At 42.9% G+C, this 12528-nt stretch overlaps 1 protein-coding gene across 1 annotated transcript; it reads left to right on the top strand.

Annotated features, from left to right (window-relative positions):
* Window positions 1–4404: 4404 nt before the first annotated feature.
* On the top strand, window positions 4405–10924 carry gdf6a (growth differentiation factor 6a). Its single transcript, XM_036587806.1, has 2 exons — window positions 4405–4961; window positions 8600–10924. Exons 1-2 carry the CDS (start codon window positions 4622–4624, stop codon window positions 9472–9474), a joined length of 1215 nt encoding a protein of 404 aa, XP_036443699.1. The 5' UTR covers window positions 4405–4621; the 3' UTR covers window positions 9475–10924.
* The last annotated feature ends 1604 nt before the right edge of the window (window positions 10925–12528 follow it).

The following is a 12528-nucleotide window of genomic DNA, read 5'->3' as shown; positions in this document are numbered from 1 at the left end:
CTTTTTTGGAAATGTGTTGCTGGCGTCAAATTCAAAATGGGCATAATATTTTTCCTAAATAATGTTTCTCTGTTTCAACATTTACTATGTTGTCTTTGTACTATTTGCAGTTAAATATAGAGTTTAAATGATTTTTTACATCATTGTATTCTGTTTTTATTTACATTTTGCACATTTGCATTTTTAATTTTTGACCATTCTTCCAAAAGCGCATTTGTGAGGTGAGACACTGATGTTGGACGAGAAGGCCTGGCTCGCAGTCTCCACTCTAATTCATCCCAAAGGTGTTCTGTCGGGTTGAGGTCAGGACTCTGTGCAGGCCAGTCAAGTTCTTCCACACCAAACTCGCTCATCCATGTCTTTATGGACCTTGCTTTGTGCACTGGTGTGCAGTCATGTTGGAACAGGAAGGGGCCATCCCCAAACTGTTCCCACAAAGTTGGGAGCATGAAATTGTCCAAAGTCTCTTGGTCTGCTGAAGCATTAAGAGTTCCTTTCACTGGAATTAAGGGGCCGAGCCCAACTCCTGAAAGACAACCCCACACCATCTTTACACTTGGCACAATGCAGTCAGACAAGTACCGTTCTCCTGGCGAACGCCAAACCCAGACTCGTCCATCGGATTGCCAGACGGAGAAGCGTGATTCGTCACTCCAGAGAACACGTCTCCACTGCTCTAGAATCCAGTGGCGGTGCTTTACACCACTGCATTTGATGCTTTGCATTGCGCTTGGTGATGTAAGGCTTGGATGCAGCTGCTCGGCCATGGAAACCCATTCCATGAAGCTCTCTACGCACTGTTCCTGAGCTAATTTGAAGGCCACATGAAGTTTGGAGGTCTGTAGTGATTGACTGCAGAAACTTGGTGACCTCTGCGCACCATACGCCTCAGCATCCGCTGACCCTGCTCTGTCATTTTACGTGGCCGACCACATCGTGGCTGAGTTGCTGTCGTTCCCAAACGCTTCCACTTTGTTATAATATCACTGACAGTTGACTGTGGAATATTTAGTAGCAAGGAAACTTCACGACTGGACTTGTTGCACAGGTGGCATCCTATCACTGCACCATGCTGGAATTCACTGAGCTCCTGAGAGTGACCCATTCTTTCACAAATGTTTGTAGAAGCAGTCTGCATGCCTAGGTGCTTGGTTTTATACACCTGTGGCCATGAAAGTGATTGGAACACCTGAATTCAATGATTTGGATGGGTGAGTGAATACTTTTGGCTATATAGTGTAAGTAGAAATGAACTCCAGTTTCACTCCTGCTATTGTAGAACATAAAGGACTTTGTTTACAACAGTAAAAGCATTTATTGCACCATCATTATCCACACAGTCGTCCTTATTGCTTGAGGCATAAATAGTTGCAAATTGACTCAGGAAAACAAAAACATTGATACAGGAATGACCAGAGAAGGGAAGAGGACAAATAAGACAAAGAAGTATCTCTAATGAAGTAAAAGCTTCCACCATGCATGTGATGTCCAACAAAATGTTCACCACTCATCCACACATGCAAATTATATCCTTTTTGCTGTATTCCCCCTATTCCTTAGTGCAGCTGATGGATTTTTTAGCTTTTCATTGGTAGGTACCGTATTGGAAGGTCCAGAGACAAATATTTAATTTTCAGTGTCAGGGAAAAAAAGCAAAAAACAGTTAGCAGAAAATTAAACAGAGGCTTTAAAACGATATCTTAAAACTAAATTTTCAGTATTTTATGTTCCTACTTTTTTACAGCTTCTATTCTTTACAGGTGTAAATTTCTTTAAAGAAATCTGCAGGGATGTTTTTCCACACCTCCAGAGTTCAGTCTTAGGAGTCGGTTGCATTTTTTGCTGCTCATTATTCGAATAATCCCAAACACACTCAAAGATGTTGAGGGGTGGTCAGTCCATTTTTCTGAGAACACGAGCAGCTTTTTTTTTTTAATCTTTTTTTTTTTCTCAGTAACAGCTTTTTGACAGCTACTCATCCTTTCAAACTCGTTGAGAGGGTGGACAGAAACAGAGCAGCACTGCTGTGTCTGATCTCCTCATACCAGCATAACACACACTAACACACCACCACCACATCAGTGTCACTGATGTGTTGAGAATGTTCCACCACCCAAAAATACCTGCTCTGTAGTGGTCCTGTGGGGGTCCTGACAGATGAAGAACAGAGTGAAAGGGGGCTAACAACGTATGCAGAGACACAGATGGACTACAGTCTGTAATTGATAATTGTAGAACTACAAAGTTCACATATATAGTAAAGAGAGCTGATAAAATGCACAATGAGAGAAGAAACAACGACATCATAACTAATCAGTACACACACACAAATATATGTGTATATACTTTTTTTGTATGTATATGGAGGGATGGAACTCCATTAAAGTGGAGAGTGTGGACAGTGCTGTCTAACACATCAGTCCTCCCATAGGTGACACCTGTAACAGTGAAGGCCTAGCATATGATTTACATTATTTTCACCCAGAGCCACTGTGTCTCCTCACACAAGCACTCAGGTCTGTACACTTCTCATGTGTACACCACACATGTACTTGCCCACTTGTGGAGAATATGGTGATGACTAATCTGATCACTTTTTTATGGGTTTATGCACTGCAACCTTACTGTAATATCCCTCTAGTTGTGGACAGACTGTTTTTTTTTAACACTTCCTACATTGACATTCTCAGTCGCCCAAAGAAAAGTTGCTCTTTTGTATTTCCTTACATGTCACATGTTGTGTGTCTGTGAATTTTGTTTCAATATGTACTGTGCATTGTGTACATTGGCATGTTATAGGTTAAACACTCTCTTTGACTTTTATTCTATGATATGTTATTACATTGTTGGACAGAAACTTCAGTCAGCAATAAACACTCTTCATTATGAAATAAATGTAACCTGCTAACTCAGAATCCGTGCCTGGTTACAATATTTTCTTCAGACACATTGTCTTGTGTATTTCATATATTCAAGAAAAAATAATTGTATTACCAAAGAATATCCGGTTGGGGGCAGTGCAACCCCAGAAACAGAACACTACCGACGCTTTCGCAGGGAGGCTAGGCCTCTGTTGAACTGCCCAGTACTGCCACACACATTGCATATTACACGGGAAATAAAGTCTATTATAATAATATTTATAATAATTTATACAAATGTACACTCTCAGTGACGTACAGCTGGATTCAGACCAGAACAAAACTCTTAAATACAAACATAACTACAGATACATGTATAGTTAAATATCTGTATGTTTTCTGTATCTTCCTCTCATGTTTCTTTTAAATATATGAAATCTTTGTATTTCATGTATGTATTCTATATTATACACTTACATATAAAGAGTTTCATGCCAAAATGATGTACAACCATCTGTAATAAATATGGAAAAGAATAACTGCTGATTTTAATGGATGACTCATTTTATTTCTGTAATAAAGGTGATATTAATCATATTACTGAGATTGCTTGTATTTCTTGTGAAAAAGGAAAATTCTTAAAAAGTGGTCTATGAGGCATTTTTAGAACGAAATCCTTCACATTCCCAGTAACTATTATTATAAAATGACAAACGCACTGTAGTTTGATCTATAACGTGCTCTATATCACAGGCACAGTAACACATTCATTATTATTGAATTTCATATGTATATAAACCTATTGTAAAAGTGAAATATTCACAGTAACGTCTATTATAAAATATTATCTGCACTATATTATTTACCTCATAAAGTAATATGCGCTCTACAATGTTGCCTGCACTGTAGCCGATTTTGTAAAATTACCCACACATGGCTTTCATAGTAAACTGACATACGTACAGTAATGTTTGCTCTATAATTTAATATGCGCAGTAACTTTGGGAGGGAAGATATGAGCAGTAACGTTTATTGTAAAATGACACGTGCTCAGTAACTTTCACTCTGTGCTGTATATACACTTCAACTTTTTTCCTACAGTGTGCGCGGTGTGGTTCACTCTGTAGTGTAATATACATCATAAAGCCACACAGAGTAAGTTTGGAGGTGGACACATGTGCAGTAAGTTACTCATGGCTGTGTGTGAGGAAGTGTGAGCTGCAGCCGGTGCAGCAGATCAGTGAGTATTCTGGTGGGCCTGTTAACCCCCTGTCAGCACGTTCCTCTAGATGTGTTTTTGGCGAAATAACGCGCTCGAGCCTCTCCTCCCTCACACGTCCGGGGTCTCTGTCTCTGTGTGTCCCTCCCAAAGGACACAAGTGGGGAGCAATAGTATGTGTGTGTGTGCCCGGGGGGGGGGGTGTTCCAGTCTCAAACCCAACAGCTCTCTCCTTTACAGCACAGAGGGGGGCGTGTCTCGGGGCCCCTGCTCTCTCTCTCTCGCTCCCTCTCTCTCTCTCTCTCTCTCTCTCTGTCTCTCGTATAGAGCCGAACGCGAGCGCACAGCGCTGCTGATACGCAGCAGTTCTCGCACGCGGCCCGTATGTGCTGTGAATGTGTGTGTAGTGTGTGTGAGTGTGTGTGAGTGAGTGTGTGTGTATTGTGTATGTGTGTGAGTAGGTGTGTGTGTGCGTGTGCGTGTGCTGCGCCTCGGAGTCACCGTGGAGAGCTCTCGGGTGCAGCGCTGGCACCACATCGCCATGGACGCCGTGCGAGCAGCGGCTCTCTGCGCGCTCTTCCTCTTCCTCTGGAGTTTACCGTGCTGCCAGCCGGCCGCCATCCTCTCTTCGCCCGCGCCGCGCAGGAGCAGGGCCAGCAGGAGCGCACAGGACGCGCACAGGACCGCCAAAACTCTCAAAGAGCCCCCTGGGTCCTCGGCGGCTCTCAGGGCCGAGCTGAAGAGCGCCGTGGAGCCGCACGACTACATGCTCTCCATATACAGGACTTACTCCGCCGCGGAGAAACTGGGGCTCAACGCCAGCTTTTTCCCCTCCTCAAAGTCCGCCAACACCATCACCAGCTTTGTAGACAGGGGCAGAGGTTCGTCCCGCTGTTTGCTTTTACTGTGTTTTATTCTTCTACTGCCTTCACTGCGAGTTGAAGCTGATTAGTTTGGTCTAGTTTTGTTTGTGTTATGTGTATCGCAGAGGACTTTTTGCTGTAGACTTTATCAACACTTTACTGTCTATCGCTTTTCCTTTATTTACCTTTTATTTCAGTGTAAATGGAGCACCACAAAACAGAATGTCTTCATACATTGGTGGTCTGTTTAGGGGGTTTCAATTTTAACTTTTTTTCCGCCCGAACTGGTTGGAAAACAGCAACAACAACGACAACAACAGCAAAAATAGGACCGACATGTTACAATAAATTGTCATTATTTGTAGGAATATTGAACGCCGTAGCCGTAGAGAACTCTCTTCAGTCTGGGCCTCATTGTAAGTCCGCCTCAGATTTTGAGCAGCCTAAGTCTCTGTTGGTTTTACACTGACCCCAAACTGCCACACTAATAAAACACTAATTGGGGCGTTTTGTGAATGAAGGCAATAAATCACGAACAGCAAAAGATGAAAGATGAAAACGCTAAAAACGGAATTACTCTTCAGTGTCCAGATTTGTGAGGAGAATGGAATGAGTAGTTTGTAGAGTAGTAGTATTTGTGAGTAGTAGTATTTGTGGAGCCGTTCAACGAATTTTTCAGCTGTTACAGAGTTTTACATCTGTGTTGAAATGTATTAAATCAGTCTAAAATCTCTGCTGTTTATAATCCAGATTAGCGCCTCAATTCTCTTCATCTGCTTTTGAGGAATCTCTGAGCACAGGAGCAGGTTTTGGGCAGGAAAGGTAAAATAAAGAGGGACACACGTCCGCCCTGTCTTTGTAAACGCGCTGAGCTGATGAGGAGAAGCTGCGAGGTGAGCTGATGAGGAGGGAGAGGGAGGGAGCGCAGGGCAGGCTGGCTGTGTGAGAGCTGAGTCTGATGGGATGTGTCAGTGGCGGTGACCCTGTCCCCGAGCCTGCGCTCTCCGGACTGTTTGAACTCGCTGATCTCATTGAGTGCTGCTGTCATAACATATCAAACACTGTCTGTTCTCCCGTAATGAACGGGTTCGGCCCGCGGCCCATCAGCACAGAGGCTCGGCCTGTCCTCACCCAGGACCCTCTCTGCGGCCGCCTCAGCGCTCCTGAGACCGGAAAAAACCTCTCCCTCTCTTATTTTTAATTCAGTTTCTATTTTCTCATCTTCAAACTTTGCGACCCGTTTAATAATAATTTGTGTTCGTTTTACACACAGATATAAAAGCGACAGAGCGGTTATTCAGACTGTTAGAGCTCCGCCGCTCTGTGAACAAGCAGTCGAGTAGATTAAAAACAACCACAGCGATCGGAAATAAAACTAAAACGATCCTCTGCGACCAGAATAACCGATAATAACCGATAACAGATCGCGTGGCCAAACCGTATTAAACTTGTTGGATGTTTTTGGCTCTTAACTCTTCGCCTCATCCAATTCTGGATGTTATCAAACATCATTTCCACCTTAAATTACGATAAGGGCCTAATCTTTACGTAGAGCTGGAAGGAATTTCCTCCGAGCAGATAAAGACATTTCCCCCGCAAAAAAAAGAAAAAAAAAGAAAAAGTGAACATCGTTATGGTCGCGGGATCAGACAAGAACAAACGGAATGTATGAAAATTACTTTTGGCACTTGAAGGAACTCATTAAAAACGCAGATGGTGAATGCTGGCCTCAGTAGCCACCCCACCAAAAGTCTCTCTCTCTCTCGCTCTCTCTCACTCTCTCTCTCTCTCTCTCCCTCTCTCTCTCTCTCTCTCTGTGTGTATCCAAAATATATTTCTATTTGGAGAAAATGCGCTCGAGACAGTAGATAAATTGTTCGATGTTAAAACTGAAAAGATAAAAGATGTGTGAGGCTAAAACTCAGCAATCATCTGTTTTTTTTAATTATATATTTTATTTATTTGTATTATATATTTTAAATATGTCTCACTCTCCTCCCAGGCCGGTGTAAAGGTACTAAGGGCTGTATAAGTTTTTACAGTGAGTATTATCAGGCGAAAGAGTTGAAAGAGTGCTGTTTGGCAGAGAGAGTGAAATCTAACCGTACAGTGAGAGTTAACTCGGGTTCGAGCTGTTCGTTATTTGTTGACCTTCTATTCGATTTATTTTAAGTCTTAAAATGTTAACGCGGCTCATATGAGTTCAGATACACACACTGTTTTCGTTCGGGCTCGTTCAGTAGAGAAGAGCTGATGTGTGTACAGGCCGTGTTCTTTCTCTGTGCGGGGTTTTCTGCTCAATGAACGAAAAACAAAAACAAAAAAATGAACAAAAAACGGGACTTTTTACTTGCTGTGCTGAGTTTGGATTGAACTCGATAAAACTGTTTTACAGATTAATCTGATATTTCGGAGAAGGAGAAAACGCCAGGCTGGACTCTGAAACTGAGCCGAAGGACTCGATCAGCCCTGTTTTTTGAAGTTTTCTCTCATGCTCAGTGTTATAAGTGTGAAACTGTGAGATCAGGCGGGTTTGGTGAGTGTTTGGTCGGTTGTGAATTGAGTGTGAGACGCAGGGCGGTGAGACTGCGGGCTGGTGTCCGTGCTGATGTAGACGAGGCCTCTGAATTCCTGGCGGCGAAAGAATGCATTAATTGTGCATTGTGCAGCAGTGTGTGGACAGCAGGCCATTTCTCTTATTGTCTGCAGCTCTCTCTCTCTCTCTCTCTCTCTCTCTCTCTATCAGACCCCATTCTGTCTGCGCCATCAAACTGAAGCAGGGCTCATGTCACCTTCGTGTTTTATCCGTTCATGTGGGGCTTTATAAATGTAATGTGTGTCCGATTAGAGGTTTTTATTCCTGAGTGGCTGAAGCGCAGGTAGAGCGGTCTGTCAGTCTGCTCTGCCTTTACTGCTCTCAGGAGAGAGCTAAAAAAGATCTCCCAGAGTTTCAACAATCCTGAATCACGCTCGTTTTTATATGAAGGGTTTTGATCCAAAGCGCATTAAAGTCCACTTGTTACAAATATATAAATATATAAATGCTTGTGTACTGTATTATTGTATTCACGAGTGAAGCTCTTCATATGTAAACTGGAAAACAGCGCGTTAAAAGTGTGATGTTAGTGCTTGTTTGTTTTATCATGTGCTCTCTGACCCCAGTAAGATAAACGCACCACGAAACACTAACAGTGATTAGAGTAAAAAAAAAACGCAACAACAATAATAATAATAAAATAATAATAATAATAATAATAGACACAGTAGTAAAATGTCTAACAACAACAACAGATAAAAACAACAATAATAAGTGTAACAATAATAATAATACGTTTAATAAAAAAGCACAACAAAAACAAAGCAACAATACTTATTATTAACGATAATTACACATAATAATAATAATAATAATAATAATTATTATTATTATTATTATTATTATTATTATTAAAACCAACGTTTTCATATACGAAATCCAATACATTTTTAATAAACAATTCAACGTTTAATCTATTTTCCCGTTTTTATGCCGAATCACTTCACGTTTTTCTCATTTAAAACTTTAATTTGCCACTTAACGAAAACCAGTAACCTATCTAACCTGCCTGTCTCTCTGTCTCTCCCTCTCTCTCTCTTTCTCTCTCTCCCTCTCTCAGACGACCTTGTTCTCTCTCCGTTGCGAAGGCAGAAGTATCTGTTCGATGTCTCCACTCTGTCGTCCAAAGAGGATCTGCTGGGCGCAGAGCTGCGGCTGTTCCGCCAGCCCCCCGCAGACTCTGCCCCCCCTGCTCCGGGCCTCTACACCCTCCACCTGTCCTCGTGCGGCTCGGCCAGCCCGCTGCACTCCAGCCCCCTGCACCTGCCCGCCTCCCCCAAGGCATCCTGGGAGGTGGTGGACGCGTGGGGCGCGTTTAAAAGCGGTTCTCCCGCGAGCCACGGCGGCCAGCTGTGCGTGGAGCTCTCCGTGACCCCCGGCCAGTCGGACGTAGAGCTCGACCTCCGGCAGCTGGGCTTCGGGAGGCGCGCGCGGCCGCGGCGCCACCGCGCCATCCTGGTGGTGTACACGCGCTCCCGCAAGCGAGAAAGCCTCTTCAACGAGCTGAGGGAGAAGACCAAGGCTCGGGGCGACCCCCCGCCAGCGCTCAAGGCGCGGCGCAGGCGCAGAACGGCGCTGACCTCCAGCCGCCACGGCAAGCGGCACGGCAAGAAGGCCAAGTCGCGGTGCAGCAAGAAGGCGCTGCACGTGAACTTCAAAGAGCTCGGCTGGGACGACTGGATCATCGCGCCGCTCGACTACGAGGCCTACCACTGTGAGGGCGTGTGCGACTTCCCGCTCAGGTCGCACCTGGAGCCCACCAACCACGCCATCATCCAGACCCTCATGAACTCCATGGATCCGGGCAGCACGCCACCAAGTTGCTGCGTGCCCACCAAGCTCAGCCCCATCAGCATCCTCTACATCGACTCGGGCAACAACGTGGTCTACAAACAGTACGAGGACATGGTGGTGGAGCAGTGCGGCTGCAGGTAGCGCCCCTTAAAACGACCCCCCACAAACGTCCCCTCCACGCGAGGGGGCTTTTTTGTACTTTTAGGGCTGAGACGGGCACGCCTTGGAGGGAAACACACCCGAAACTGACACACACACACGAAATCCGTGTCCGCACCCAGGTCGGTTGAAGCTGCTGAAAGTTTGAAGCCCTAAAATGCAAAAGGGAGGTCGTTTAGCAGCGTTTGTAGTCAGTTCAAGCTTATGTTGTGTAGTCAGGCCTAAATTACCAGCAGACAGCGCCAAACATGCTTCATACCCTTTGTAAGTAATGGGGTTTCACTGGGTTAATACTGTTCATCCTTACTGTAGCTCAGTTTATACCTAAACAAGCTCAAGTAGGAACATCCTAAAGTGAGGCTGTCCCGGAATAAAACGTCTCTCAGGCTAGTAAGGGTGCAAAAGGCAGGACTTTCTGGAGAGAAATCGCGAGGATGGGGTGATGGACGGATGGGCTGATGAAGTGATGGGATGAAGGGCACCTGAAGGGATGACGGCTCTCCCTCACCTGTTGCCTGCGGTGGTGGAGAGCGCAGTGTGGCCAGTGGTCAGTTAAAGTGCTTTATCACGGCCAGCGCGCACAACGGGGAAGATAAATCGCCACCAAACCCAAAAATGCAGCAGTCTCAGCACCTCTACTAAAGCCCCTCTCTGTGCCCACTGTGGAGAACCCCTGTCGAGAGCGACTAGGCAGATACTCAGACGCTGGTCATTCATTGAATGCAGGACTCTGTGGCCTGCAAACAACCGACTGTGGACAAACTCACTCGGGTAAAACGCATTTTTTTTCGAAGTGCCTGGACATTTGACTGTAAGGGTCTCAGTGCCTACTGAACTAAGTGTCCACAAAAATGCAAGCTGGACTCTGGGGAGGCGTGGACGAGCGGAACGCCTTCACTGAGCTGAAAGGAGGAATAAACACGTGCGCGCGCGCCCGCATCTTCACTAAATGCACTTCACAGAGACTGACTGGCCAAGCCGTGTGGTCAGGAGCCTTTCCCCACCTGGCCACGGCGGCGAGGAGGAAGACTCGTAAGCGAGATTATATTTAAATGCACATTAGCTTCGAATGCACTGTTGTTTATTATTTGAGCTGTAAATATTTTTGTATAGTTAAAGCTCTAAAAGTGCGAGGAATGGAGAAATGCCCAGCCACATTTCTTTGTAAATGTACATTTTTTTTAAAAAATGCACTCAAATCGTTATAATTTCTATTCTATAATTATTTTATTATTTGTGATGTACAGAGTTTCATGATAATCGTGTATTTCTTACATTGATAAAAGCAAATTAATTTAAAAATGTATTCAATACTTGCTGAGGTTGGAAATACCAATATCAATGTCTACCTCATTATTGCATAGAATCTAAGTTTTGAGGTGCATTCAGTTAGAGTGTAAAGTTTTTTGTTTTCAATTCTATGTACAATATATCAATGGATAATAATCCACACTATTGCTGTACTAATAAAATGAAAAATGCATTATTTGTGTGTCACCAGTAACTCATTAGACCCTGTAACGAACTCAAAATATCTATATTTGTTTTCAAAATATCTGTATTCGAAAATTCTGCTACAGCTAATTAATGCTCACTCTCAAAAAAAAAAAGAAAAAAAAAGTTCTATATATTACCAGAAAATGATCTATGACTGTAACACCAGTGGAACCCTTTTTGGTGCTATATAGAACTACAGTGCAAAAGTTAAAGACCACCTTTCATTTGTTTATTATCAGTCTGAAGTCCATGAAGTATACGTTTTTAAGACCAGCTGGACATTCTTTTCAGGAGACTCGCTTTCAGTTTTTTCAGAGAAATGTGCAGAGAGATTTTTCAGCACCTTTAAAGTTCAGTCTTAGAAGTTTGTTGCATTTTCTGCAGTTATGTTGAGATCTGGACTCTGGATTCGATTGTGATTCTTTAGGAAATGATTCAATGCTTCATTAAATTTCAACTGTCATTATAAATCAATTTCAAACATGGTTCCTCAAGGGACCAAAAGTGGGTGTGTGGATGAACCAAGAACCCTTTGTGGCACATATATTTTTAAGAGTGCAAGCTTTATGTTCTTAGCACATTTATTTTAAAAAGCATCATGTTTCAATAAAACCAAACCAACATTTCATGCACACATCTCATGACTTCAAACATTGATGCATGTACATTCCAAAATTTATGCAGCTGAATCATCATTGTTTGATGTACCATGCATTTTATAACCCTAATTGGGATAGAAAGAGACAAACCTACATACATATGAAGGTGAGGTTGTATCAAAGGAAGTGAAAGCAGGAGGATGACAGAATGAGAGAGAGAAGACAAAGAGGGTTGTATTCAGTGCTTGTGATGTGTATTATCTGAAGCTTTAGTTTTACTATAAGAACAAAACAGCTCCATGGACAACTATGATTACGCAATTTATAATCTTTGTCTTCCTAGCAACCACCTAGCAACACCCTAGTAACCATCTAGATGGATTTCAGATCTAAAGCAAGAGTAGAGCTTGGTTTTCTTCTCTCTCTCAAAGATGAAAGCTTTAAATACTGTTTAAATATTGGGGACAGTGTTGGTAGATTTATTCAAAGATATGGAGAGTCACATTCTCTCTATATCTTTTAATTAATTTAGGTTTGGAAACCTTTTTCTGTTGTTTTCCTTTGACGTTCTCTTTTCTTATGCAAGTAGATTATCTTACATCTAATTTCTTATGAAATATCTGTTAAATAATTTGTACTAAACAACAGTTTTTATGGGAAATTAAACAAATCAAATGTGGTCTCTGACTTTTGCACAGTTTTTCATCATAGAGAAGAATTATTTAACCATGCAAAGATCCATTTCTGCACTCAAATGGCTCTTTGAGTTGTCACAGTTCAACATATAATCATTGCCTTTGCTAAAGAACCCTCGGAGAACCCTTTTTAAGGGTGTAGTTACATTTTTCCAACCCAGATTTAGCAACATATATTGCATCCAGGCTACATTAATTGATCAAACTTGTGATTATATTATTTTCTCTTGATTATATCAAATTGA

The sequence above is a fragment of the Colossoma macropomum genome, unplaced genomic scaffold (assembly GCF_904425465.1).
Source record: "Colossoma macropomum unplaced genomic scaffold, Colossoma_macropomum, whole genome shotgun sequence".
Taxonomy (NCBI): domain Eukaryota; kingdom Metazoa; phylum Chordata; class Actinopteri; order Characiformes; family Serrasalmidae; genus Colossoma; species Colossoma macropomum.
This window is presented reverse-complemented; position numbering and strand designations above follow the sequence as displayed.